This window comes from Argentina silus (genome assembly GCF_951799395.1).
Source record: "Argentina silus genome assembly, chromosome: 2".
Lineage (NCBI taxonomy): Eukaryota > Metazoa > Chordata > Actinopteri > Argentiniformes > Argentinidae > Argentina > Argentina silus.
Window position 1 is genome coordinate 22,083,705 of NC_139656.1, and position 27,880 is coordinate 22,111,584.

Sequence of the window (27,880 nt, forward strand, 5' to 3'; positions counted from 1 at the left end):
TTTAAGGGCGAAAGAAGGCTCCTTTAGCATGGTTCTAGACTGTTCCCTGTGTGGGGAGAGCCTTCCACAGCTCCTCACCCTTCAGCACCTGCTGGGGAGAGCCTTTCATCACCAAGTCCCTCTGATGCAGGGCTAAGGCCTCTTTACTGCTCCCTCTACCTCTGTCTTGGAGATTTTCTATGCTAGGTGAGTTTCTCTAAACAAGCACTCCAACAGGTTTATTTCACACCCCAGGAAATGCTTTGGTAATGATGAATGCAGATGGGATTTGGATAACCGTGAGCACTGTAAAATGCTGTTGAATGTGACGCAAACCAGTGGCGCTTGCTTGAACATGTTCACCAGCCTAGGCATATTTGGTTATTAGTTTGTATTTATGAGTTGGCCATTTATTGTCCAGTGTCCAAATGTAGCCAACGCAGGTGTTGTCCGTTTTAAATGGAAAGAAGGGGTGTCACCCTCGTACTCTGCCTGACCAGCTTTCCTTTCCTCTTATCTTTTTATTGGTTGATTGGATCTGCTGGGCTTTCTCATAAACAGCACTATTTGTGTAGCCATGTATTTATATTGTTTCACTCCTTTTGATGACAGCTGGATAGAAGGATAGAGTCTCAGACAGGATGAGAGGAAGGTTTGGGGTTTGTTGACGGAGCCAGAGAGACAGACGAGACGAGGTGCCCCACTCTGTGGTGACTGTGTGTCTGATCAGCTGCTTGCTTTAGGGTGTGTTCATCTCAGTTCCTCCTGTGTCCAGTAGATGGTATACGTTTGTCTGCTCTGCAGTCATGACTGAGGGCTGCCTCTCTGGACTTCTAGTGTTCATCATGCATGAGCACACACCTAATGGCCAGTGCAAATGTCAGACAAAGGCAAGGTGCACCAACGAAAGCAATTGTATCCAATCTTATGGACAATTAGCTTACTTTATGGATGGATTCGACACTTCCTATAGCACAAAATGTTTCATCCTTTTTAGTACAGTGTGTTCTTTAACTATAGCAACGCTGTGTCTAGGTACTCGTTTAATGCAGTGTGTTGTTTTTCTGCTTGAACAGTGATTGTGTAATTCTGCCTTTGGTCCTGCCGTCTTGGGATGTGGTGTGTGTGTGTGCGCGCGCTCGGAGCTCAGAAGTGTGTCTCCCAGCAGCCTTAATCGCTGCTGAATGAAGCTCACAGATTGATGTTCATCATGGCTTTGATCCAAGCAGCCATTGTGAGGCTTCGCTCTAATCGCTGAAGGAGTTTGGTTATCAAGGATTATCAGTGCTGTCTCTTGTCTTTGTTACCAGCCTGTCTTGAGCTCCACAGTGCTTCTCAGTTGTTTCTTTCGTAGGGTAGAAATCAAACAAATTAATTTGTGATAGAGATGCAATGTTTCTCAATAGGCACTAGCCTACATGCCCAGATGGTATCAATCTGGAAAATGGTTAAAAATTAAAATATTACAATTAGCCAAGTAAAATTGTAATGGCCTAAATAGTCTTCCCATACAGCCTAATGATTTATAGCACATTGCTACTGTGTCATGACTGATCCAGTTCTGAGTTTTTAGATGTTTGCTCTCTCTTCTCCATTTGGAGTTAGGGATCCGTGTGAATTAAAGGGCAGCATAACATAATAGGCTAACGTGCAGAGCTTGCCAGTACTGTACCCTGCTCTGGACTAAGGTGATCTTGGTGTGTGTGGTCTTACCATGAGTTGGTTTGTGTAGTGAGAGTGAGACCGTGCTAAGAATGATCGTATGAATATTTCACCGCCAGCCTTTGTTCAATCAGACATGAATATAAATTATTTTAGCCTTTTTTTCTGTATACGTGCTCACATTTGGCTCTGTGCCAGTCCTACTCAACTGACAAAGGGATTTCTAATCCCCTGGTTTCCTTTTGTCTGTGTCCTTGCTACCTCCAACATACTGTTTAATCCCTGCCAATAAAAACATTTCCTCCCCTGTCATCCTTTGGAATCACAGAGAGGGCACACGACCACTCTGATAGGACACATTCAGCCAGTCCACTGTAGGATCGGGTGTGGTCTGAAAGAGGGGGACTGAAACATGGCTTGAGTGAAAGAACCTTTAATGGCTCGACTGTTATTGTAATATGTAATTATTCCCAGTTACGGGAAGGGGGTCCTAGATGATGAGCACCTAGATAGAGAGTTGGTTGATTAGGTTAAAGTGAGTGAGTGAGTATTCTGGGATCCCAGCCTGACAGAGGGAACTTGGATGCCCTACAAGAGAGTTTTTCATGAAGATGTGAGTAGATCTGTAGGTCTGAGGAGTGTTTTAAAACAAGAGCGGAGAGGGGTCTTGTCAGAAGGAAGTAGCACACAGTAAAAGAAATTGCTTAAGACTTCTTGACATGGAGGTTTGAGTGCTCTTGGGATGAGTGAGACTGTAATTGTGGAAATGAGCAGCGCTCAGTGCTTGGTTTTTATTTTCCTCATAGTGCTTGGATGAATGTTGATCTAAAGAGGTTGAGGAGGGTAGTTTTAGTGCTCTTGATCAGCTGGCTGCCCCAGGCGAGGCCACGGCTGACTGCATACTTCCTAGTGTTCCAGCTCAATAAGAGGAGCTCCATGGATGATGGGAGTGCATAGGCTGAACTGTCAGTCCATGGGATAGCTTATACGTTTACATCGAATTGATAAGCCCTTTTATTTTATAGCCCCATATTATTTTCTCAAAATGTGTAAAGAGTACTCTCCATAGTTGAGGGGGGGGGGGGGAGTCATGCACCCTCCTTCAATACTGAGAATGACTTCATGCATGTGTGTTTAGCAAACAGTAGGTGTGGGTGTGTGAACATGTCACACTGTTGAGGTTTTGAATATGTGGTTTGAGTCTGTAAAACAAGAGTGCTTGGCTTGAGCTTGATTTCTCAATCAAATTGATGGTTAGAAATTCCATATGATCTTTCTCAGTTGTTATCGCTCTTATTTATTTCCCAATGTATAAAAGTGTTATTTTTGGCACTGTAGACTGAGGGTGAGGAGATGCTACTGTATTTAAGCCTCTGTTCAGTGCAGTTTTTTTTCTTTTTTCTTTTTTTCTTCTCTCTCTCCTCCCTTCCCTTTCTCTTACTCCTCCCTCTCCTCTACCTCTCGCTATAACAAGCCCAGCACTGCAGTCGGCGCTCCTTTAACAAGGTGGCACTGTTGTTGAGCTACTGGGTCAGAGTCGGCACAGCCTCAAAGAGCGATAGGACAGGAGGGCTTTTCCTCCCTCTAACAGGAGATGACTGTGAACCTGCTGCTGGGCCAGTAGGCACCGGGGATACGAGCCACTGGCTTCTCAGTGCTACCGCTAGCGTTGTAAAGCCCTGTCTGTAGCCTGCGCTGCCTCTAACACTCTACCGCTAGCGTTGTAAAGCCCTGTCTGTAGCCTGCGCTGCCTCTAACACTCTACCGCGGTCGCTCCGCACTCCCTCCCTCTCATCCGTTTGGGCAGAGTGGGATGGAAGCCCTCGCTGGAAGCCTGTTCATGGAAATGCTCTTTGCCGTTTGTATCGCCGTAGCGCCGTGCTGGTGACAACAACATGCCGTTGAAATGGAAAAGCGGTTCCCCTGTCAGCTGGAAATTCCCAGTTGCAGTGCTTAAAACATCCAGGTCCTCGCCGCTCTCTCCTGCCTATATGTGAGTAAGGAAAAAAGACTAGCATTCACAGCATGCTATGGTGGTGATGGTGTATGTTTTTTGTTTGATTTTTAATTTCAGTTTGTGTATTATTTCGGGTATATGATGGAGTCCCCCTCCTCTTTCGTTGCAGCCTAATTGGGCACAATATGATGGGAGCGCTGATGTGTGTTGAGAGGGGTCGATTTAATACCCTCCTTTGTGCTGTGTGATGACTGGCTGGTTAGTGGAGCATTGTCCTTTTAGAGCAGTGTGGCTCATTATCCCCGGCCCATTTCAGTGTTATTTTGGCCAGGACCATGTCCGCTGCCCCTCCACCCGTGTCACTGTTTATCCGGCTGCAAGGACTCCCGGCCGCGGCAGCAAGCTTGGGAGGAGCCTGCCTTTGTCAGGGTGTCTGGTGCGCCCTGGTTTAGAAGCTATTGTCGTCTGTTGCTGCTGCTGCTCTGGATGGGGGGAAGGGCAGTATGGAGGGTGCACACAGGCTCTCCTCCATCAGTGTGTGGGGGAGAAGCCCCCTTAACACATCCTCCTCCTGTACCTCCTGCTATCTTTGGGTAAATGGCGGTGTCCTTGCCTCTGTAGTGCACAGTAACCTGGCTTAATCTGACTCTGAGGAAATGACATCCAGAGGAGCAAAGACCTCAGAAAGGGCTGCCTGGCTAGAATCAGATGGAGATGAACATTGGTACATGGCCACAGACTAACATGGTGCAGGTTTATGGGGGTGTAATTTCTGGATTTGTTGGAAAGACAATGTTTCTAAATGGATCTCAGGCTTTGCTTGTGGTTCTTCATGGCAAGTTGAATGAGGCCTGGGCTGTGTTGATAGGGCTACATACTTGGACAAGCATAGATCAATATTCCTGGCTGCTAGTTAAAGCATATTATCAATATGATCTTACAATTGAGATATCTTACAATTGAGTTTGAAAACCCATCTCTTCAGGCTACATCTTAACATGTAACTGTTAATAAATAATAAAAAATAAAGCCTAGCATTACGACTGCCAATGGCCCCTGGTGTGAGCATTGATTACTTTGTTGGATAGATGATTCACTTACTTAAACAAATGTATTTGTTGTAAGTCGCTTTGGATAAAGGCGTCTGCTAAATGCCATAAATGTACATGTAATTGAATATCCAGAGAAATGCAGAATGGAAGCAAATGCGGTACTTGTACAGTCAAGTCTGGAATTCAACTCATTAGTAATTTGCCCTAAATTTCAACTGAAAAGTTGAATTAAATTGATATCTTAAATAGATTCTAACTGAGATGGTCTTGACCCCTGTCTCCTGATGGGTGGTGCTTATAAGCAAAGGTTAAGCTGGAGCAGCCATTTTTCACATGGGAGATTTAAGCTCCATAATCATGTTTGAACCAACACGATTTTTACCATGGGATATAGCTTTAGTGATTTCGCATAGCTGTTTGCCTTTCTTACACATCCACAGCTACAGTAGCCCTATGTGTGTTTTTCTGTTCCGTAAGGTCTGCAAATTAGCTTTACCCCGTGAAAAATACAAAAAGAGACATTTGCAGTGAGTGAAGCCCTGCCTGGCCTGGCCAGCTCAGTTGCTATTTTGACTCTTATATTGTGTGATATGTTTTTAGACAGCTTGATGTTAGACCTCTGATTATAAGTTACTCTGTGGTTCTTCTCTATATAATCTAAGGAGGGGATGGAAAGGAACTCTTCATGTTGATGCTGGCCTCTGAAGCTGCCTTCTGCCCTTTCACTGCATTTGGTCATTTAACAAGAGTAGGGTAGAATCAGGAATGCGTCTGTAGCCCAACATCCTAACAGGGATGCAGGGACAGAGGACTAGCCTATTTTAACGTGTGTGTTTGCCTGCCTGCAGTGATCCCACTTGGATCTAAATATAGCCTCTGCCTGTGGTGCGGATTTCATGCTTGGGAGGAATGGCAAAGGTGCACTGCCCAGAAGACCCGTGGAATAACTTGGAAGTTCACTGGGAAGTCACTGCGTTTATCCTTGACGCTGTGTGAATTGTAAAGATCTTTACAGTTAATTTCATCCTAACCTCAAGGACATGGCTAAACCAGCAATGATACTCAGTGGTTTGTACGTACGCTATTTTAACATACTCTTAAGCATTCTCTCATCCTGTCCGTGACCGCAGCAATACAAGACCGTAGGACAGCTCAGTAGAGACTGGCAATATGGTCAATAAATTATTGTGGATGATGTCACTATTTTTTTTACACTCTTTGCAAACAAGTTTTGCTCGCTAAGTCATCGAAGAAGTTGCAAACTTAATTTGTACTCATGATATTAAAACGGTAGTCCAGAAAATATTTTAGGATGCAAAGGTTTCCTTTGTTGATGGCAGCCGAGTGAAAAAGAAAATCAAGTAAATAAAGATGAGCCCGGCTGCTGCTCCGTCCACGGCCGTGTTTTATCTTCTTACAATGAGGCTGAACTCTTTAGTCCAGTCTGACTTGAGTGCTAATCATGCTGACCTGGCTACCAGCAAAGTTTCCAGCCCAGTGGCCCATGCCACAGCAAGAGGGTATGGGGTTGTACTACACATTAATTTCTGTCCTATTTACTTTCAATACTATGAGCCTGAAGGCCACAGGCATGGAGAGTTTTTGGGGAAGGATTGATTATTTTACTTTAAGATGGCCTTTTGGGGGGGGGGGGGGGTGTTGTGTGCTATGTCCATCTCCTGTGAGGTTATTGTTTCTCCAGACTGACAGAAAAACCAAACAGGACCACATTGTCCTGGTTTGACCTGTTTGATTAGGAAGTTTGATCATCAGTGTTTTCCGCTCCACTCAAAAACTCATTAGGCTGAGCTAGGCTGTTCTGTGCCTCCTTTCAATTTCAGCGTGGTTATGCAATGGGAACAGTAGGTCTATCCTACATCCACAACAATCCAATGTAAATGTGATTACACAATAGGCCTACTCCGGACTGATTTCTGTGGAAAGACTCAGGGTGGGGGGGGGAGAGAGAGCATGGACTTTGAATGTCTCAAATCCATCCAAGCACATGTACTTTTGACATTCAAAGTCCATGCTCTCCCCGGAGCCAGTCTTTCCTGAGGAATGACACTCCAGGTTAGTCAATGGCGACAATTAAACTTAAAAAAAAAAAAAGACAGTTAATTTGAAATGAGCATTTAAAAACGGAATAATCTAGGTACAGTAGGTGGTTATATTAGTGTATAATGGAATTGGCCTGGCAAATGTACTTGTACGTAAGCAGGGCTGAAAGCCAGTGGAGATGCTGTGTTTGTGTGGCTCTTGCTCAAAAGCTGTGCTCACCCCCAAGGTTTGTTTCTGTTAGGCGACATACAGTACAGCTCTGCTAGGACGCTAGCACTCTGCCTCTATTTGCATACTGTATCTTTTTTCCCTCCCCAATAATACTGCTGGATGAATGCTGGAGGTCTTATGAAGTGTGTCTCGGTAAGCGCATTTGGTGCATTATGTGGTGACTCATATTGTGTGACTGGAAAACCTTAGGATGTCTGTTTCTCTTTAAAAAAAAAAAAAAAAAAAAAGTCAATTTTCCTTGCATAGGCCTAATGATCTCTCTCTCAATAGACTAATCTTCCCTCTTGCTGAATATTGTCACAGCAGAATGGATGGAGATGATTCCCAGAGTGTTGGATGGAATCACTATGTTGGTTTCAAAATGAGTTATTAGGCTGCTATTATGACGTGTGGTAGTTGTAGGCTACTTTAACCTGGCCTTTGGGGGAGGTGTTGTGTGCTATGTCCATCTCCTGTGAGGTATTGTTTCTCCAGACTGACAGCAAAACCAAACAGGACCCCATTCTTCTGGTTTGACCTGTTTGATTAGGATGTTTGATCACTCCATGTTTTCCGCTCTACTCCAAAACTCATTAGGCTGAGCTAGGCTGCATGTTCTGTGCCTCCTGCCAGTCAATTGCATTTTACCATGAATAAGAATGCTGCCTGCTATTTTTATAACATCAAAGAAATATTACTTTGTCTCAGAGAAATGTCTGACTTCAAAGCTTGTATAGTTATGCACTAGTAACCTTTTTTTTGTATGTTCGTTTCCATTTGGTCTTTGTTTGCATTTAACTTTTTGAGTTTCTACTGTTTTGTCTGTATTTTCAGTCACCAATTCTCTTTTTAGTGAAGAACAACCCAGTTTTAAATGTAATTGGATAAAAAGCGAGCAGACACCTTTGTGTTTGATCTGGCCGCTCCCTCAAAGCTTAGGCCTAATTAAGAGGCAGGCGTCAGGTCCAACCTAGTTGAAAGGGATGTTGTGTAATCAAAGATGGGGATATGCTAAGGTCAGTCCCTCAGTGTATCTCATTCGCATGGAGCAGAAGTCTGGCACAGCATGAAATCACATCACAGCTGCTCCTCTCTGAACTACCTGGAACACGCTGTACTTCATCATTATAAGTTATTTTTTAAATCTGTTATGGTAATTCTGTATTTTGTGGATTGTACTTGTTTCTCTTACCTGTCTTTAAACACTGTTCTGGTCTTACAACGTTCTGCACTGCCTTAGTAGTGTAAATACAGTGAAGGAGTCGTGGTGGTGAATTCTGATGACCTCAGTGTGCTGGAGGGGCCTGTTCGCCTCTTCTTTTGAACTGTTGGTCATTCAAAGGCTAACAGGATTCTGCATAGCTATTTCTTCATTAGGCTTACATTGATAACATGGTGTTCTGGGGGGGACCATTATCTTTTGTTGATGTTTGTGGTATCAATGGTGTTATGTCTGTTTTTGTGTTTGTTGCAGTTTGATAAAGGGATTTGATATTCTTACATTTAGTTGGGCTACCGTAAAACCTCTCTTAGTATCCTGGGTGTTTATTAGCTTTAACCACAGAGTGCACTGCATGTATTGGAGACAGGCTTTTATGGAGACTGGTGGTTATTCTGTTACCCTCCACTGCTGTTACCCTCCACTGCTGTTGCCAAACTGCTGTTAAAACCCGATATGACGGAGCTGAATATATCATACAGAGAACAGATATCCACCAACATTATATCAATATTCTTAGCTTACAATAAATCAGTCAATACCAGATTCATCTTTGCTAGATAGGCTATGTATTATCGTTTCCATACAAGGCTGCTGAAAGCGATCTGTCAGACTGTTGAATTAATACTGGTAATGTCACAGCGGTCGCTCAGAATCAAATGCGTCACTTAAATCATCTGCTATATATTAGCAGAGGATAGTCCTACATACCTTTTTAAACAATTAGTTATAATCCATCGTTTATTAGGGACAGGCACTTATTTGCTTTGTCATTAGTGGCCTGGCTATTATTGGAAACAGGCGTTTATTGGAAGTTTTACGGTATTCTCGTTCAGGAAGTTGTGAGGAAATGTCCTGTTTAGTTGTATCTTATCTACTTATCCAGTATACTTCTGTCACTTTGAGGAATGACCAGGTGTACAACATGAGGAATGACCAGGTGTACAACATGAGGAATGACCAGGTGTACAACATGAGGAATGACCAGGTGTACAACATGAGGAATGACCAGGTGTACAACATGAGGAATGACCAGGTGTACAACATGAGGAATGACCAGGTGTACAACATGAGGAATGACCAGGTGTACAACATGAGGAATGACCAGGTGTACAACATGAGGAATGACCAGGTGTACAACATGAGGAATGACCAGGTGTACAACATGAGGAATGACCAGGTGTACAACATGAGGAATGACCAGGTGTACAACATGAGGAATGACCAGGTGTACAACATGAGGAATGACCAGGTGTACAACATGAGGAATGACCAGGTGTACAACATGAGGAATGACCAGGTGTACAACATGAGGAATGACCAGGTGTACAACATGAGGAATGACCAGGTGTACAACATGAGGAATGACCAGGTGTACAACATGAGGAATGACCAGGTGTACAACATGAGGAATGACCAGGTGTACAACATACTGTCAGCCGACAGTTCGCCTTGTTTTAATCCCACATTTTCAAGCAGATGTATGAGTAAGAGGAAATGGAGACACTGCTAACTTCTCCTCTTGATTAAAGGTCTGCTGCTCTTAAGATGCAAGTTTTCATTATAGTCATCATCCAATTTACAAAAGCAATTAAGACGCATCGCACGCCTACCCCCATCCAATTTGACCAATTTAATTAATTATTCCCTGATGTAATTCGGAGAAATGGTTTACTGTCTCCAAGCAGATGATTCATGCCATGTTTCAGTATCTTGGTAATGATAAAGAAAATTGCAATTCCCCAACCACCCCCCCCTTTCTCTCTCTCTCTCACACACACACACACACACACACACACACACACTGTGGTTGAAAGGCTAACTCAATTTGTGTGTGTACATTGTCTGCACTGTAAACCTTCTGTTCATGGATGAAACTTCAGATGCCATCTGTGTCTGTTATGTTTTCTTCAGTCGGTGGGAGGAGCAGGGTTTTTTTATGACTGGATGCTATAGCTGTTGTTGTTCTCTTTGTCTCATTCCGGCAGCCGCCAACACTCCTTTGTGGTTTGGACAACCCACTCTCTCGCTGCTTCTCCAACTTACCACCTGACGGGGTAAATGTACCAATACACTGCCTGCGCCATGTGTCAGTGTGATTATTCACCGCTCCTGTTGCCATGAATACTCCTCAGCATCGAGTGGTGTTGACCCTGAGCTCCTGCTAGAGGCCATCCACCATCATCTCCCTGTAGAACATACCTTCGGTATGAACCGACCCCATCCTCCCTGACTAGCCCGTCTTCCCAACTCCATAGATTAGAATATTTCTTCCTTACTGCATCAGTCCTGGAAGATCTGAATGTGTTTAACACCGCTTACAGTAGTCTTGGCCTATATGTGCAGTAGTAGATGTGGTATTCTGTAGTTTAGTGGTCTGGTAGATATAGTGAACCATTCCTATGAGACTGTCTGTCAGAATTTCTATTGCTAATATACTGTACTCTTGTATTACCTTGGCTTTTATATGGCATGTTATATGAATGAGATCCACGATTATCCTACCCGGTCTCGTTCAGTCTGGGTATTTCAGTCTTGGATCTCTTTGAAGTAGAAACCATTTAATTATTATTTAATGCAAAATTATTGGATGAGAGGCAAGGAGGGGAACAAGATTTCTTCAGCCCACACAAATGACTGCCCCATTTCAAACAAGAGTGCTCGCCTGGACTTTTTTTCCCCCTAGTGAGCCTCAAAAACCTCTGATCGCACGTTAAAGAAACGTTACATCTGTATTACTGCAGGAGTATTCTCCATTGTAATTATGAGTGTATTTATCATATGCGGAGGATACAGCTGTAAATGTACAATGAAATGCTAAATACAAGCTACCTCTCAGCAGTGCAGTGAAATACAAGGGTGGGAATACAATAAATAGAGTAATAACAAACACAATATACAATCAATAGTAATAACAGTCAAAACAATAAGTATAGCCTTAGAATGGTGTAATATGTACAGATAAATAGTCAGATTTAGACTAGAGGGGATACTGCTGTGCTCTCAGAGTCAGGGTGGATGGTGCAGGTGCTACGTCAGGTAGTAGACTAGATACTGTTGTCTTGAGAAACGGTGTGGTATTGGAGCAGGTGTGACTCAATGAAGGAGCAGGCTGGGGCTGTTTCCCTCTCTAAATAACATGACCAATCGCCATGTTGCTTTGGAAAGTAGCTATCGGCCCTTATTTCCTTCTTTTTGTACATGTGTGTGCGTTGAGTGATTTAGTGAGAGCATGCATGCTTGTTAGATGTTAAGTGTTGGTGTATGAAGTTGTAAGATGCTGGGGAATTCATGTTCTGGAGCCTGATTAGAATAATGTAGCGAAGTCTTAGCTCTCCCCTTGTGGTGTTGTGGCTTTTAAGCTACCTTTTTTTCCAGAACCCATTTCCTTTTGTGACATCACCAAATCTCAGGACTCCTGTTATCATACAGTACGCATGCAAACACTCCATCTGATTTGAATGTCAATTAGATGCTTGTACTACGTCACTGAGTTCATGCGCTCTCTTTCTCTCTCTCCCTCACCCCCTCCCTATCTCTACTCCCGTAGATCCCTCGTGGAGGACGACGACCCTCACATGAAAGTGTCGCTGGGGTGTGGTGACATGGGCATCTCTGCCCACCTTCAGGCTTCAAAGACAGGAAACACACGCTTCTTCACAAGCAACACACACAGCTCAGTGGTCCTTCAGGTGAGAGCACACCACGCTGAGGGCTGGATAGTGTGGGGTGGGTGGAGATGGTGGCTGAGCAGACGTACGGATTGATGAGCCTCATAAGAGTCTTCATGAAATATGCCAGTGATTTTCAGAGGCCTCCAGAGGTCTTGTGATTAATTGATTGAAGGACAGGTGGATATACTAGCCTGTAGGATGTCTGAAAATCCTGGGTCTTTAGTGAAAGCCAAAGGGCCCGATCCAGACTTAAGCTGGGTAGGTACTTATCTCAATATACTGTAAGGAAAGGTACCTCAGCCTGTGAGGCAAAAAAATGAATTGGCCTTCTCTCACAGTATGTTATTGAAGTGTAACTTATATCTTAGTAAAGGTTTACTGTAATTGCTTGGTTTTTTTGGTCGATTTGATGCATTTAATAGGAAGAATGAGCACACAGTGATTTGATTCATTCATTGTTGAGGAAGGGATTATGTTAGAAAAAGCAAAAAAAAGAAATGTGTCCATCTGTTATGCTTTTTATGAAGGCCAGTCAAACTGAAATATTTTTTAATGAAGTTAGATTTAAAAAAGTTAAGCGATTGTTCTTCCCTCTGCTTCAAATGGCCTAGTTTGTAACTGTGTGCAAAGAATAAGATGTCTTTGGTGTTGATGAAAAGAAAATGTGAAGTTTTGAAATAGGAGAAAAACATCCTTTGAACTGAAAGGCATTCAAGAAGAAGGATTTCATTCTTTTCATTAAAGGGGGAAGACAGAGCTGATTCTGACCCCCTGCACTGCTCACAATGACTTGGCGTGTTTGGGTTATGGTACTTTATCACATCAGAAACCACAGCCAGTCAGTGGGTCCAGCTCCAGGCTCTGTCCTGCTCAGTTCTGCACATCTGTCCACATGAAGGTTGTCACAGCATGACTCCATGCAGGGCTATTCCTCCTGGCAGCTGCTGCACTCATCCATGTGTGACCTGTCCCCACACACATCCTAAGCGCTCTGTCTCTCTCTCTCTCTCTCTCTGTGTGGGGGGGCGGCATATTTTATTATTTTGACAGTGTTTTTCGATTCCCCCCTTGAACAGTATGATAACCCCTTTTAAGTGTTACATTTGACAGTGTGTTAGCCCATGTTGAGAGGTCTCAGGAACATAGCAGTGTGTGTTTCTACTTGTGAGGCAGCACATTGCCGATACCAGATAATGACTGACAGTCTGCCTTGACCCTGCAAGGTTATCTGATCGATTGACATCAGCTGTGTCTGAAAATGTTCCGAGTTAGATTTAAAAAAAATACAAATAAATTAAAAACTACTAACACCATAAAAAAACATACAAATAACGACAAAACGTCTGCTTGAAAAATAGTTTTGAAACAATTTCTCAAAGGTTATCTCCTGTGAAACCAACACAGCAATTCCACTGGTAGGCTATTTGTATCTCTGATGTATCTATTGGCATCTGTATCTAGTCCTCCATGCTCCCTCTGTGATGCATGATGCCACAGATGTTTTCATTCTCTAACATGCTCATCACGCAGTGGGCTGCATGAGACCAAAACATCATTAAAATGTGTGAGAAACATTGCCTACCAATTGCTTCCTATATTGAATGCTAATCAAGCGGTCAGGGTTGTCAGTGTACATGAAAGATGCTATTGTATATGACAGTGTCTTTATGGGGACTTCACTGTCAGTCTTTTTTTATTTTTTTATTTTTATTTTTTCAAACACGCTGTAATTGATCTATTTAGCTACTACAGTGTCACTTTTCCCTTGGCATCTAAAGGTTCAAAAGAAATGTTGTGGGAGTAAATGATTTTGAATTCATCATTTCAACTGAGCCATCGTGAAACAATCAAGAATCAATTTGACCAAGAGGAAATGTGATGTTCGAGGTGTTGTGATAGAACGTTAATTGTTTCGTTTCAGTGGCATGTGAATTTGAACCAACATGTTTGGACTGTTTAATGACCTAATTTTTCTGGATGGAATTTACAGCATTCATAAATTCTGAATTCATAACAGTTTCACATTTTCTGTAGATGGGTAGACTAAACGAATAAATACACAAATATATTGGTTCTGTAGTTTCTGTTTATTTTTCTATGTTGTGTATTAATACAGTGTTTGTATAACCCTCGGGGGCAGGGTTACAGAGATTTGGTTGAGCCCCTCAGAAATGAGGCCACGTCCGGTTCAGGACGGTTCCCCTCCCTTCCTCCGCCCACCCAGCCCAGCGCAGCTTTCTAACAGGCTCCTCTCTCCTCTCTCCCTTCCCAGGGATTTGACCAGCTGAGGATAGAGGGATTACTGTGTGATGTCACGCTGGTGGCTGGGGATGGAGATGAAGCCTTCCCTGTGCACCGTGCCATGATGGCCTCCTCCAGCGACTACTTCAAAGCCATGTTCACAGGTAAGACCTGCACAGCCACTCACTGGTCCAGAGCAGCAGCAAACTGGGATGAATATTGATGAACGGAGTGATTAGAGGATTAGCCTCCCTGATCACATGTCACTCTCTGTGGCTACGCGGCTGTTAGCCTTGTGCTGTTTTGGTTGATGTATAAATCTGTGAGCGACAGAATGAAAGCCAGCATGGTAGCTGACATATTTCGAAGTTGTCGATCTCCCTCGGAGGCTTTTCCCAAAGTGCTCCTTTTCTTAAGCACAGTGTGAATCCTCCAGGATTTGAGATGCTGCCTTTTGCTTCCACCGTCATCTCTGCAATCTGATTTACCTCCTCTTGAATTACACTTTTGCCTTTTGCCCTGGTTTAAGGGTTTGATGAGGCTTGTGCTTTTTCGAAAAATAAAGTACTTTTTTGACAAAACAATGCAAATATGCCTTTCACCATTGAGATGAGTCTAAGGTTATTTAGTAAAATTGTTTCTCCATTTTATGCTATCGAGGAAATCCATTTGAGCCACCATTCAGCACCATGATGTATTTTTATTTTTCTTGCTGTAGTCTACTTACTGTACTTACTCTTCAATTTCACACACCCTCAAAAAGAGAAAAAGGGCTGTAATAGATGTGTTAAGAGAGAATGAGTCAGTATTTAATCCGCTAACAAGAGGAGAAGTATGCTGCTGCAGATGGTGAGTAAAGGCTTCTCACTGCGACCCACAGCCTTCTCTGGGTGAATTATACAACTGTCTCCAGTGAATACATTTCTTTTACATGCAGCCATAATTGTCGATGTATGAGGTTGTTGTGTGAAAATGCTTCACCAGTTCAGTGGAATGGAGTTTGTCCACCCACTTAGCCTTGCTTGTCAAAGGTCAACACAACTCTTAGAGGAAGTAATTCAGTTTTTCTTTGACCTTCCGGCAACCAGACAGGCTCTAAGAATGAGCGGTGCTCACTGTAATATATCTTCTGTTTTGTTTGTCCTCTCTTTTCTCTCCCTCCCTCACCCTCCTGATGCAGGTGGAATGAAGGAGCAGGATTTAATGTGCATCAAGCTTCATGGTGTTAACCGAATAGGCCTGAAGAAGATTATTGACTTCATCTACACGGCCAAGCTCTCACTAAACATGGAGAACCTGCAGGACACACTGGAGGCAGCCAGCTTCCTTCAGATCCTGCCTGTGCTCGACTTCTGCAAGGTCTTTCTTATATCTGGGGTAAGGAGACAGGAGCCTAATACAGCCTGTTCAGCCCTCCAGAACCCAGGGGGATTAGAACACAGCAGCTTATCATGCCTCTGCTCTGACTGCTGTTTCCTTCAATGTCTGCAGATGTGCGGTCTTAAAGACTTGTTTATACACTATACTATGTTTTTTTCTCAATGTTGTGTGTGTGTGAGAGAGAGAGAGAGCCTATGGTAAGGAGTAGGTGCATCACTGACCGTTCTCTTGCCTGCAGGTGTCCCTGGATAACTGTGTGGAGGTGGGCCGCATTGCCAACACATACAACCTCACAGAGGTGGACAAATACGTCAACAACTTCATCCTCAAGAACTTCCCCTCACTGCTGGGCACGGGGGAGTTTGTCAAGCTGCCCTTTGAGCGGCTGGCCTTCGTGCTCTCCAGCAACAGCCTGAAGCACTGCAGCGAACTGGACCTGTTCAAGGCCGCCTGCCGCTGGCTACGCTATGAGGACAGCCGCATGGACCATGCCCCTAAGCTCATGAAGAACATCCGCTTCCCCCTCATGAACCCGCAGGAGCTCATCAACCACGTGCAGACGGTGGACTTTATGCGCACGGACAACACCTGCGTCAACCTCCTCCTGGAGGCCAGCAACTACCAGATGATGCCCTTCATGCAGCCGGTCATGCAGTCGGAGAGGACGGCCATCCGCTCCGACAGCGCCCACCTGGTCACCCTGGGAGGGGTCCTGCGGCAGCAGCTGGTGGTGAGCAAGGAGCTGCGTCTGTTTGACGAGAAGGCCCACGAGTGGAAGGCGCTGGCGCCCATGGACGCCCCCCGCTACCAGCACGGCATCGCCGTCATTGGCAACTTCCTCTACGTGGTGGGCGGCCAGAGCAACTACGACACCAAAGGCAAGACGGCGGTGGACACGGTGTTCCGGTACGACCCGCGCTACAACAAGTGGATGCAGGTGGCCTGCCTTAACGAGAAGCGCACCTTCTTCCACCTCAGTGCCCTCAAGGGACACCTCTACGCCGTAGGCGGCCGCAACGCCGCCGGGGAGCTCGGTGAGTATTCATTTATCACGGTCGGCCCTTCAGGTTCTCTCCGTAAGGAGGGTGAACATCAAGCCACCGCCGCACACATCCTGTCACTGTGATAGTTGAGTGTTTTGTATCTGTACCTCACGTGAGTCGCCGTGTCATGATGTAGAGCAGGTGCATCAGTGGCATCATCACCACAGACCCGGAGCAGAGTTCAGGTTGAGGGAGGGCCAGCTGCAGCCAGACAGACCATGTGAAACACAGCAGGTGGACGAGGGAGAGACAGAGAGGACCAGACCGCTCTGTAGAATGTGTGTGAGTCAGTAGCATACCAGTAAACCGTGAGGATCGACGTCAGTGTCCAGCCCAGCACATGGACCCTTACAGCAGGCCACAGAGCGGTGCCACCGAGTACTGAAATGCAGCCCTATAATGATGGGGCCTAGGGGACGGCCATGCTAGCTGCCATGTCTTGGTCCTCTGGGCTGTATTTACAGCTGTGGGCATTGAGCCTGATGGCTGGGCACTACTGCCCTCTCTACAACTCACATTATCAAAATAACAGACAGCACTCTTTTGGATTGAACATGTTTCATTCAAACAAAACAAAAAAGAAGGAAAATAGTTTTGGTTTTTTTCTATGTATTTGTTTGGTTGTGTTTTCAGCCAAACTATTATTGTGTGTGTGCTGCAATGAATAGTCACCCATACACTGCATTCTTCTTCTCCTGTGATGCCACTTGTCCTTCACTTGTCTGACTTTGTAATCCTACCACCCACTTCAGTCTTTTTGTACATAAACCTTTTTTGATGGATGTCCCATGTGGAAGAGGGAGAGCTTGAAACTTTGATTTGCAAGTGAACGTCTGTCAGCTTATTTTAAAAGATTTAAAGAACATAAAAGGCTCCACTCAGACACACACACTCCTATACTTATACGTGTGTGTGTCTGTGTGTGCGCTGTACACACACACACAGATTTGTTAACCTAAGTTATGTGATCCATGATATGTTACTTTAGCCGTTACCTTCGGACATCCGTCCTGTTTATGCCTCTGCTGCACCTCTTTACCCGTCAGTGTGAGGCCCTGTCATATTAATTCACCCTAGCTGGGACGCCAGAGCTTAAACAATGACGGCACTGCTATCTCTGGGGTTTAAATAATTGATTTGTAGAAGGCTCTTGTAAATATAGCATCATGGATCCAAAGCTCTTGAGCAGTCATTTGCATTTATACCTTAAAGCGCAAACCACTCTGGGGAGAAGTGGAAATGTGCTTGGTAGGGCTGTTATTTCATTTATTAGGTTTGGATATTTTTTTATTATTGCGCATGACAGGCCATTTTTTAAGAATTGTGTGGGAAGTGGATAGAACAGAGGATATAATTAGAACAGAAGCCTAATTGCTTAGGGTCAAATAAATTATGGCTGCTGCTGTTTTTTCCCGGCCAAGATTCCTTTAAAAGATTAATGATAAAACTGATTTGAACTGGTAACTACCGCCCATTTTACAACCTCTCGTAGCAATTAACTGTGACATGTACAACTGTACCTCCTGTAAAGGCCTCTGTGTCTCTTCACAGAGCAGAGATCACAGAGATGTGTCTGGGCACAAGGTTGGCCCAGAGTGGTATATTAGACTAGATACCAGCTCTGGGTTGGCCCATTATACCCCAAGGATCTGTGTACTCTGCATCACACCAATAAGCACACGTCCGCAAAGACAGTGGTGGGTTTAGGGAACATACTCTTGAGCACAGTGGTGAAATGGATTTAACTGTCGGAGTAAGAGCTTGAGGAGGTGATGCAAGGAGGTTGTTGGGAGAGGTAACCATGGTAACCATGCCATGGGAGAACTTCACCTGTGGTGATCTGTGCGCCTTCCTCATTAGATCTGGGGCCCTTGTTTACCACAGGCAGGGAAACGCTGACGCACACACACACACACACACCCACTCCCCCCCATAACTGGGTCAACTGATCAATGCAGCCATGCATCATGTGACCAGGACAAAGTAGGATTTACTGTTTTGATCTGTCACATGGTGTGCAACCCTCCTACCCAGTCTCTCATTTAGGCTGTATGGGGGCTACATGTCAATGCTACTGTCCTGAGAGATCAGAGTTCAATTGAGGGGGTCCAGAACAGACAGAGGGGAGTAAAACACATCTCACACTGACACACAGGCAACAACACTTGTGTATGATCAGATTATTTTGCCCCAAGATTCAAGTGTAGTGGTGTGTGGTGTAATTGCACAATTTGGAAGTGAATACATCCTGCAACCTCCATACTAGGGTCACTGTAGTCCGCTCCGAGGGTGGGGAGTCTCTTCTGTGTTTAAGTCCCATTTCAGCTCCCACGCCTCATTTGCTGCCATGTTCTTCTTAGTTCTCTCTTGACCTACTTTCTACTAATGCTGTGTTCTCTCTCTCTCTCTCTCTCTCTCTCGCGCTTTCTCTCTCCCCCCCCCCCCCCCCCCCAGCCACCGTGGAGTGCTACAACCCCAGGACGAACGAGTGGACATACGTCGCCAAAATGAATGAGCCACATTACGGCCACGCAGGGACGGTCTACGGCGGTTACATGTATATTTCAGGTGCGTGGGTCTAGTCAAGTGAAGTAGCTAATACCGCTGGGTGGTCATGGTCGAGGTGGAGGCAGAGGCAGAGGCCCCTTTCCATGTACAATTTGTTTTGGAGCCACCGTACCAGATGGCATAGCATGCAGCAAGTGACTGGTATCCCACTAGATAGATGTGTGGGTTTGCTGTCGGGGGGGGGGGGGGGGGGGACTAAAGGCTCCACATTTGACAGTCATGCTTCCAAATCGTTTCAGTCCCACGTTAACCAGAAGATGAGTAGAGAGTGGGCAAACCGTGCCCAAACAGCCCACTGTGACGTCTACAAAGCGTCCCTCATTCCAAGGTCATGGAGTGGCTTTTCTGGAGATGGGCTTGTCTTTTCACAGCCTCTCTCCCAAATGACAGTGCCGGGCTCTATTTCTGTGCTCGGAACTTCTGATTCTCTGCTTGTCAGAGACTTGGGTGCGACTAATCCTCTGTCGCTCTGTAGGAGTCAGCCCTGTGCTTGTTCACTTCATAGGATTGAAAACAAATCCTGCCTTATGGAGATGAGCCCTAGTTTCTCAATGTGTGACTAATGCAAAGTGATGCTGTACAGAGAGGGAGAGAGAAATGGATGACAGAGGGAGGGAGAAAGGGAGGGAGGGAGGGGTTGATGACTGTGTAGGAGGTGCACCAAGGAGCTCAAACACACACACAGACATGGTTATGTTAATCCTTTCTGGTCCCCTGTGGGCACACTGTTCAGAACTATCATCCAGACAACAACACCACATACAACCAGACACCAACACCCTCTAGAGCCCCGCAGTAGATCTACCCTCCAGCCTCACAGGTACTGACAAGTGTTTCATTAAACCGGCGCACCACGAGCACTATGGCAAGCAGCCATCCTCGCATGTCACAAACAGCAGGCATGAATGAACTTCCTTAACAGCATGCAGGTGTAGTAGTTAGTAGGTAGTAGTAGTAGTAGTAGCAGTAGCAGTAGCATCAGCAGCCTAGGTGAAGTAATTGTAGAAATGAGCTGCTAGTGATGCACTGTTGGAGAGCAGCCCCTCTGCTGCACCCTGGGTGTCAGGGTTGACCATCTCTCGGCGCAAGGTCACCCCACACCAAGGTGCAGTTGATTCTGTCAGGACAGAATGGGTGACACACGGTGGCTGTGCTGTTGTGCTGTCTTCAAGGCATCCCGTCAGGTGGATGGACCTAACACAGTCAACCTACAGGCCATCACAGCTCCCAGGGTGGCGTTGACACACACACACAGAGCAGAGTACAGTGACCTCTTTATCATGGTTTTAGATTCTGATCATTTAATGTCGTTTTTTTTTATTTAATTTTATATTTTTATTATTTTGAAAAGCATTTTATTTTCATCTACTGTAGGTCTGACATTTTTTATTTTATTTTTATCCTACTCAAATTCTGTTCTATTTAAATTGGAGCTGGAGCTATCTCGGCCTTAAACAAACTGCCTCCTTCAGCGAATTTGCCCTAAGCCGTCGGCGGTATGTTCAGAGAGCAAGGGTGGATCTTCAGGGGGTGACATTGGAGCTCACATCTGGCCATCATCTCTCTTCATCATCAGGGGGTATTTTTGGAACATGCTGACCCTTTGGTTTGGTCTCGCTCGTCTGTGTTCCCCTGCCTCGTGCTTTGGGTCTCGTTTGTGCCGGCACTGTGATTCCCTCCAAGCAGCTCATCCATTTTTACGACAGGTCAAAGCGCAGAGTCCAATTTTATCTCCCAGAATGAGTAGATGAATGTGTGTCTGTGTGGCGGTCGTGGGTGAGATACGGTACCGCGGACGCTGCAAAAACAATGAGCTGCTTTGTCTTTAAGTGTCTCTGAAAGGACAACCGTTTATTTATATCCTCAAGATAAGAAAAATGCTTTAAAGGGATAGTTTACTGAAAATACAAACATGATTTCTCACCTAGCTTAACTGGTTGAATCACTAAGACAGTTTTGGGGATATTTTGTAGATGCTTGATGGCCTATTTTTTTTTTTTTTTTTTTTTTTATATAAATGGTATCACTGTAGGGTTGGTTGTCAGAATCATCTGTTACCCTGGGCTAGGAGATGCTACTCAACAAGAGAGGAACCACACCCTATACCAGGCTGGTTGTGTGTCTCTCCACACACACACACACACACACACACACTTGAATAAAGAGAATGAATCCACTGGCTGTCTCAATGTTTGATCGATCGGTCGAAGACGCTTGGCGTTACAGACTTCTGATCAGTCAGGGCCACTGATTAAAAATAGACGTGTAAGTATAGATGAATGAGCCTGGGTGTGAGGGAGGGAGAGACCGAGAGAAGGAACGTTGGGCAGCAGCAGTGGAGGGATTCCGGCTCCGTTCGGCATGCGTTGCAGATCCTCACTGCGCTGTGTTCGCTCCCAGCCACTCAGGGGGGGAGGGGTGCTCTGGCTCCCACCCAGATGCATGCTGGGATTGTGTTCCTCTTTATTTTCAGCCTTCCCTGTAGACATGTCCTGTTTTTTTTTTTTTTCCCTCACCACTCTCCCGCAGCTTTGTGTGTCTCATCCTTTCCTATGTTTCCACCACTGCTCTGTGTGTGTGCGTACATGTGGATGTATGTATGTACACATGCGCTGCACTTTAGTGCTCATTATTTTTGATCAGTATTTATAGGAGAGGGTTTGTGGGTGTGAATGTGTGCAGTCAGTGTTTTGTTGGTCCTTCTAAGTGTTGAGGCTAGGCGTGTGTGCATATTTGTATTTGTGTCTTTATGGAGAGCTTTTCCACTGTTGAGGGGAATGGAATAGAGTTTTTTAAATGAGATTGAGGGCAGAGTTTAGGTCGTGGGTGGGGCTAGGGGGGGGGGGGGGGGGGAGTCTGGTGGAGCAGGAGTACAGGATTACAACAGAGCAACAATTTCCACCCCAGAGCTTATGCCCCCCCACCTCCGTTCCAGTGCTAGCCTAATTCTTGTCCTTCATGGCCCGGCGTGGTCAGTCACCATGCTATGGCCCGGCCATGTGACTGTCAGGCCAGCGGCTGTTCAAGGCCAACCCTGTCCCTGTCCGTGTCCCTGCTCAACGTGGCAGAGCTGAATGTAGGTCTAGGTTGACAGGAGGATAGAGTTACCATTCGGTACTGTAGAGTGTACACTTTGGCTCAGTTAAATGCTTTTAATTAGACCCCAGGGTTTATTTTTAAACCTCCAGAGATCAGTGCCAGCGCTTATTTGTGCTTTTTCTTTTTTTTTTTACTTGTGTTGCAGGGGGAATCACTCATGACACTTTCCAGAAAGAGCTCATGTGCTTTGACCCGGATGCAGACAAATGGACTCAGAAAGCACCCATGACCACGGTACGTGGCCTGCACTGCATGTGCACTGTCGGCGACCGCCTCTACGTCATCGGGGGGAATCACTTCCGGGGCACCAGCGACTATGACGACGTGCTGAGCTGTGAGTACTACTCCCCCGCCCTGGACCTGTGGACGCCCATCGCCGCCATGCTGCGAGGCCAGAGCGATGTGGGCGTGGCTGTGTTTGAGAACAAGATCTACGTGGTGGGCGGTTACTCTTGGAACAACCGCTGCATGGTGGAGATAGTGCAGAAGTATGACCCCGAAAAGGACGAGTGGCACAAAGTGTTTGACCTGCCTGAGTCGCTAGGTGGAATTCGAGCCTGCACGCTCACAGTTTTCCCTCCTGAGGACCTCACAGGCTCCCCCTCCAGAGAGTCGCCCCTCTCAGCACCTTGAGGAATGAGGGGGGGGAGCCCACCCCGCTCACACCCCCACAACCCCCCCCCCCCACCCACCCCACACCCTATAGACATTGTTTGCACTTCCTCTTTGGACTACATCTGTACTGCATCCCTGAATTCCCCCCTCCCTCCCCAAAGCTGTGCAGAACCCTCTCCCTAGTGATGAAATCCACATACAGACATGGTTTGGCAACCTAATTACATGTTAATGTTGCATCTTCGGTATATTTTGGCAGGAAATACCTTGACTTGAAGAGTGACTTTGCAATTCAACTTTTCTACCTGACGTCTTTGGAATTTTATTACAGTATGTCCTGTTTCTTTACAAGTTTTACTGGGTAAAAACCATGGTTACCATACTGACTGTCTTTTAGTCTGTGCCAGGATAGGGGTAGTTGACCCCAGAGAGGGGCAGGATGGGGGCAGTGGACCCCAGAGAGAGGCGGAATAGGGCCAGCGGACCCTAGAGAGGGGCGGAAAAGGGGCAGATTGGGTCAGTTGTCTCCAGAGAGGGGCAGGATGGAGGCAGTAGACCCCAGAGAGGGGCAGTTGTCCCCAGAGAGGGGCAGGATAGTAGCAGATGAACCCTTACACAAAGATGGTTTTAAACTCAGGGGTTGGCCCACACCCCCTCTCTCCCTCTTTCAGTTTCAGTTCTTTCCTGCTATTGCTATGAAACCGTTAACAAAATGGTGTTTTCTAAATTTATTAAAGAAGATTTTGAAATAAAGTCTGTTCGTTGTCTTAAGTGTTGTCTTACTTTCTGTTTACTTCACAGCATTTATAAATCTGATGCACACTTATATTTAAGATTTATGTATTTTTGATTCACAAATCGCTATATCCACCAATTTAATACGTTAACATTCTTTCTGATTTAATTGATAGTTTATTTTATTACAGCTATATACATAAACAGTTGCCATTGTTATGAGCTCAGTCACATTTCTGTAAATGTAATTCATTTTGATGATTTAGACCTGTAATGATATCACATTACCCAAAATTGTATTAATGGATATAGTGTTTTGGAATTAAGCTCTTCAAATATAGGTCTGTTTTAGAACCTCCTAGAATGTGTTTTTGTGATGAAGCAGAAACTTACTGTTTTTCATCTCGACTCATTATGAAATCATTATGCATCCTAGTCCCTTTAGTAGCTTAATCTGATAAGGAAGAAAGGCTTTAGCTTTTTTTTCCCCACAGTTTTAATCCACTGAGTTTGCTGTCCCAGTCCTACTGTAATACCAACCTGGATAAGCACTGAACACTGAATTGCAACATCCTCCTCAGCCACTGCCTCCTCACCTGGCACAAAGACAGACGGTAAGGTCACCCACAGTCTGGCCACCTGCCTCTGGTCCATTAAAACCTCACTGGCAGCATATGGTGTCCGACACGAACAAATGTGCTACACGCTGTAGCAAAGGACAAGGTGGCCATGGATGGTATATCAGGTGAGTTTTGTGTGGTGAGTGTATTCATATGCAAGGGTACTGGAGTCCTATACCACCACCATGTGAATTTAGAAGATGTGAGTATTGTCAATGATTGAGGAGATTATGCAGTGGATGTGGCCTATCTCCACCACCTGCCCCTGTCCTGTTCTGTCACTTTTCCTCCATCTCCCCTGGACCTCAGGCCACCACTATACTGGGCTAATTTTAACACAATATGCAATTCCAGTTCAAGGGCAGGCTACAAGGGGCCCTCAGGGATGCAGGGGAAGGTGCTGGGCATAACAAGTCAGGTCGGGTGGGGAAGTTGAAGGATTGGACTCCTGTTTTTTTTCTGTTTATTGACAGCCACACTGAAGCGACAGCCTTTGTTCACTGAAAGATGTGGATAGAGACAGTGCCTTTCCTCTCTGTATAGGAACCATGTGCACTACATCATGGTTGACTTGTTTGCCCTTACTGCAGTGTCCTTCCATCACAATCATTCAGTGACTATGATATACATTTTAACCTGACTTTGTAGTTACATTTTTAAATGAACAATATGTTGATGATTTCATATTACATGTTTTTCAGAATGATTTTGTATCTCTCAAAGCTTGTCTGCTAACTATGTGTGTGTGTGTTTTGGATGGTCACTGTTGTATACAGTAGATTAAGCTGAGCTTGTCCTGTCTTTGCAAGGATGTTTCTGTGATGTTAAGTGGTGTTAAAATGGGCCAAGGTTACAGTGGAGCCCAGGCTTCAGCACAGCTCTTTGGTATTCTCTGAGGAGCAGGATATGGTAATGCCTTAATTGATTATAAGTGGCTGCGAGGGGGAGAAGATGTGTCAGGCATTTTTTTGTACTGATAAGAATTAAGCTCAGATTTATGAAATTGTTTTTGAGGGGGTTAGTTATCCAACGTTACATGAAATACTGTATCAATGATGTAAACGTCTATTTTCTTTGAATTAAAACCAATTACATGACATTGAGTGTGGAGTTGAGTCTTTCTTTCCTTCTGTATCAATCAGCAGCTTTCCAGTGAAAATCCCTTTCTACTAATTTGCTCACCCTGTATTCCAGGGTCGCTGATCCATAATCCAAGACAGCCCTTGTCTCTGACCCACTTCATTATCCTCTGTGTTCATACATAACAGACTGTGAAAAGGTCAGAGGATGTGCCACACAGTTTCATGGTGGGGGGGCTAGATGTGTGTTTTGACACCCCCTGACCCCTTCTTCCCCCTCAGGGAAGACAGGTGAAAGGGAATTTGGGAGAATTTGCATTGATGCACATCATGTAATATGTGCAATAATGAACGTTATACATATCTTATAGCCTACTACGTGATTCTTATGCTGCTATGTCTTGGGCAGGGCTCTCTTTTAAAATAAATTAATATCTTAATGAAACTCATGTGGATAACAGATAAAGGACACGTGAGAAAAGAAAATCCATCCTCACATCAGTAACCTCCAACGTGGGGTATTTCATATAGCCATCACACAATTTTGTCACATCAAAATAATGTACAATATACAGTAGCTAGACACCACCAGTCTGTAGCTTTGGTGTTTGCTGTTCCCGAAATGTTAATCCAATGTTAACCGAACAACAGAAAGCAAGGAGATTGCTTTGGTGTTTGAAATCACACTGCCTCCCATGTCTCTCCTTTCTACCCGCCTTTCTCCCAGGATTTCAACACCACTGTCAGCATGTTCACTCACGAGAGAAGGAGATGAAGGGAAGTGTGGATTTCAGTGTGAGTTTTTACAGCACTGCTTTCACACATGCATGGCTTTGTAAGTCCCCAGGGGGCTTCTGGTCCCAAGAAGCAAATGACCCAGATTCTCTAGGCTGCTGGATGAGTTTGTATGCACAACACTTTGGTGACATTGTCAGTCAAAATATTGCTCATGTTGGATTAAGTAAATGGAGGTGGGGGTGGTGGAATTGTGACTTCAAGCCTACATTCTGCTTCCTTTATATAAGGCTGAGAGGGAGGCACATCACATGGCTATCAGCAGCAACGGCATGCCTCCTGTCAGCTGACAAGCACTGTAGGTGGAAGAGATGGATATGGAAATGGGTCTGGGGGATGACGACGACGACAGTGTGCTGATAGCTGAGGTAATGTCATGGTAAACACCAAAGGGCCTGCCACTCTGCTGTCAAACCGTCACTCTTAACACATCACTAGAGCCCTGATGTTGATTGAGTCCAAGGCTATTTAGTGCTGTGCTGAGGGCTTTATTTGGCACTGAATCAAAGGTCATGATCTTATGTACAAATTTATTGACATGTCTAGTGACCCATTTTGCATATTGGTGTGCAAAATCGCATGTACATACAGTGCATACATAATGTAATTGAAAGTTTTGTCATGACAAACACACATACACACACATGTACACACACACACACACACACACACACACATACACACACACACACACACACACACACACACACACACATTCACTTTACACCCCTGTATGAATCATTTTACTAATTCTTTTTGGTAGGGACATCATTGTTATGCTGCCGAATTCTTTGCCCTTCAGGCCATTTTAATTTAATCTGAGCAAAGAATATTCTACTTTTCAAATGATGTTTCTTGTTTTGTATACACGTCAGCTGTGATTAAACAGTTTTGGGTCATCTTTGCCTGACCCAGCTATGTCATCTATCATTAGTTATACTGTAGTAGAGCCAACAGCAAAATAATGAATGATCTTACTCAACCCATCAAACGCAAAACAAGAAATGGCCTTGGGTTCCCAGAGTTAATTGGATGTAAGCAGAGAAAAACAAAGTATTTCAGTAGTTTAAAAAGTTTAAATTCTGTTATACTCTAAATTTGTTTGCTTTTGGAATAACTTACTTATAGACAAGTTAATCCCAATTTAATAATAAGGTGCTTCTTTTATATGTCATAAGAGGCTAGCTTCTGTCTACATGCAGCCAATTCTCTCTGTGGGATGTCTGAGTATGTATTTGAGTATAAATCTTCATCGCCCTGTGCTGTCTGCTGCTGTACCTCTAGTACTGGGGTAGGATGCTGCTGTCCTTTGAGGTCGCCATGGTAATGTAACAGAGACACCCCCGAGGCTGTGTGGCGTGACACAGTGCTGGGCGGGGGTGCTGTGAGTGGAACTGACCCCTGTGGCTATTGACTTAGCGGACCAACACACACACACACACACACACACACACACACACACACACACACACACACACACACACACATACACACACACACACACACACACACACACACACACACACACACACACACACACACACACACACACACACACACAGAATGGCTGTTATGTGCCTCTCAGTGATATGGTTCCTGTTGTTTTACAGTAACATGGCGTCTCCAGGCATGAAAACCTTGTGGACCAGCAGAGAGAAGAGAAATTACTTAGAGAGCTCAGCTCACTGTGTGAAAGCTCAGTCACTCTGTGAAGATTCTTTTTTCTCAGGGTTAAATACTACTCAGACCAGTGCAGACTCAGAGATTCATCTCACGTACACCTGATGTGAAATAGGGGGATTGAGACAAAATGTTCATTTTAGATTAGGCTACAATGTAGCTATAATGTAGTCATGATGTACAGTGGGGGAAATAATTATTTGATCTCCTG

At 44.8% G+C, this 27,880-nt stretch overlaps 1 protein-coding gene across 3 annotated transcripts in view; it reads left to right on the forward strand.

The window, feature by feature from the left end:
* klhl13 (kelch-like family member 13) overlaps positions 1–23,513 on the forward strand; it is a 29,359-nt gene extending 5,846 nt beyond the window's left edge. For 2 of the 3 annotated variants that reach the window (XM_083687830.1, XM_083687829.1), the window contains exons 3-8: positions 11,691–11,832; positions 14,087–14,219; positions 15,236–15,432; positions 15,674–16,469; positions 18,933–19,046; positions 22,291–23,513. In XM_083687830.1, coding sequence (XP_083543956.1) covers positions 11,691–11,832; positions 14,087–14,219; positions 15,236–15,432; positions 15,674–16,469; positions 18,933–19,046; positions 22,291–22,778 — 1,870 coding nt within the window. In that variant the 3' untranslated portion in view covers positions 22,779–23,513. Of the gene's footprint in view, positions 1–10,133; positions 10,198–11,690; positions 11,833–14,086; positions 14,220–15,235; positions 15,433–15,673; positions 16,470–18,932; positions 19,047–22,290 lie in introns of those variants that run through there. The other variant, XM_083687831.1, reaches the window with a different exon arrangement.
* Positions 23,514–27,880: the final 4,367 nt, after the last annotated feature.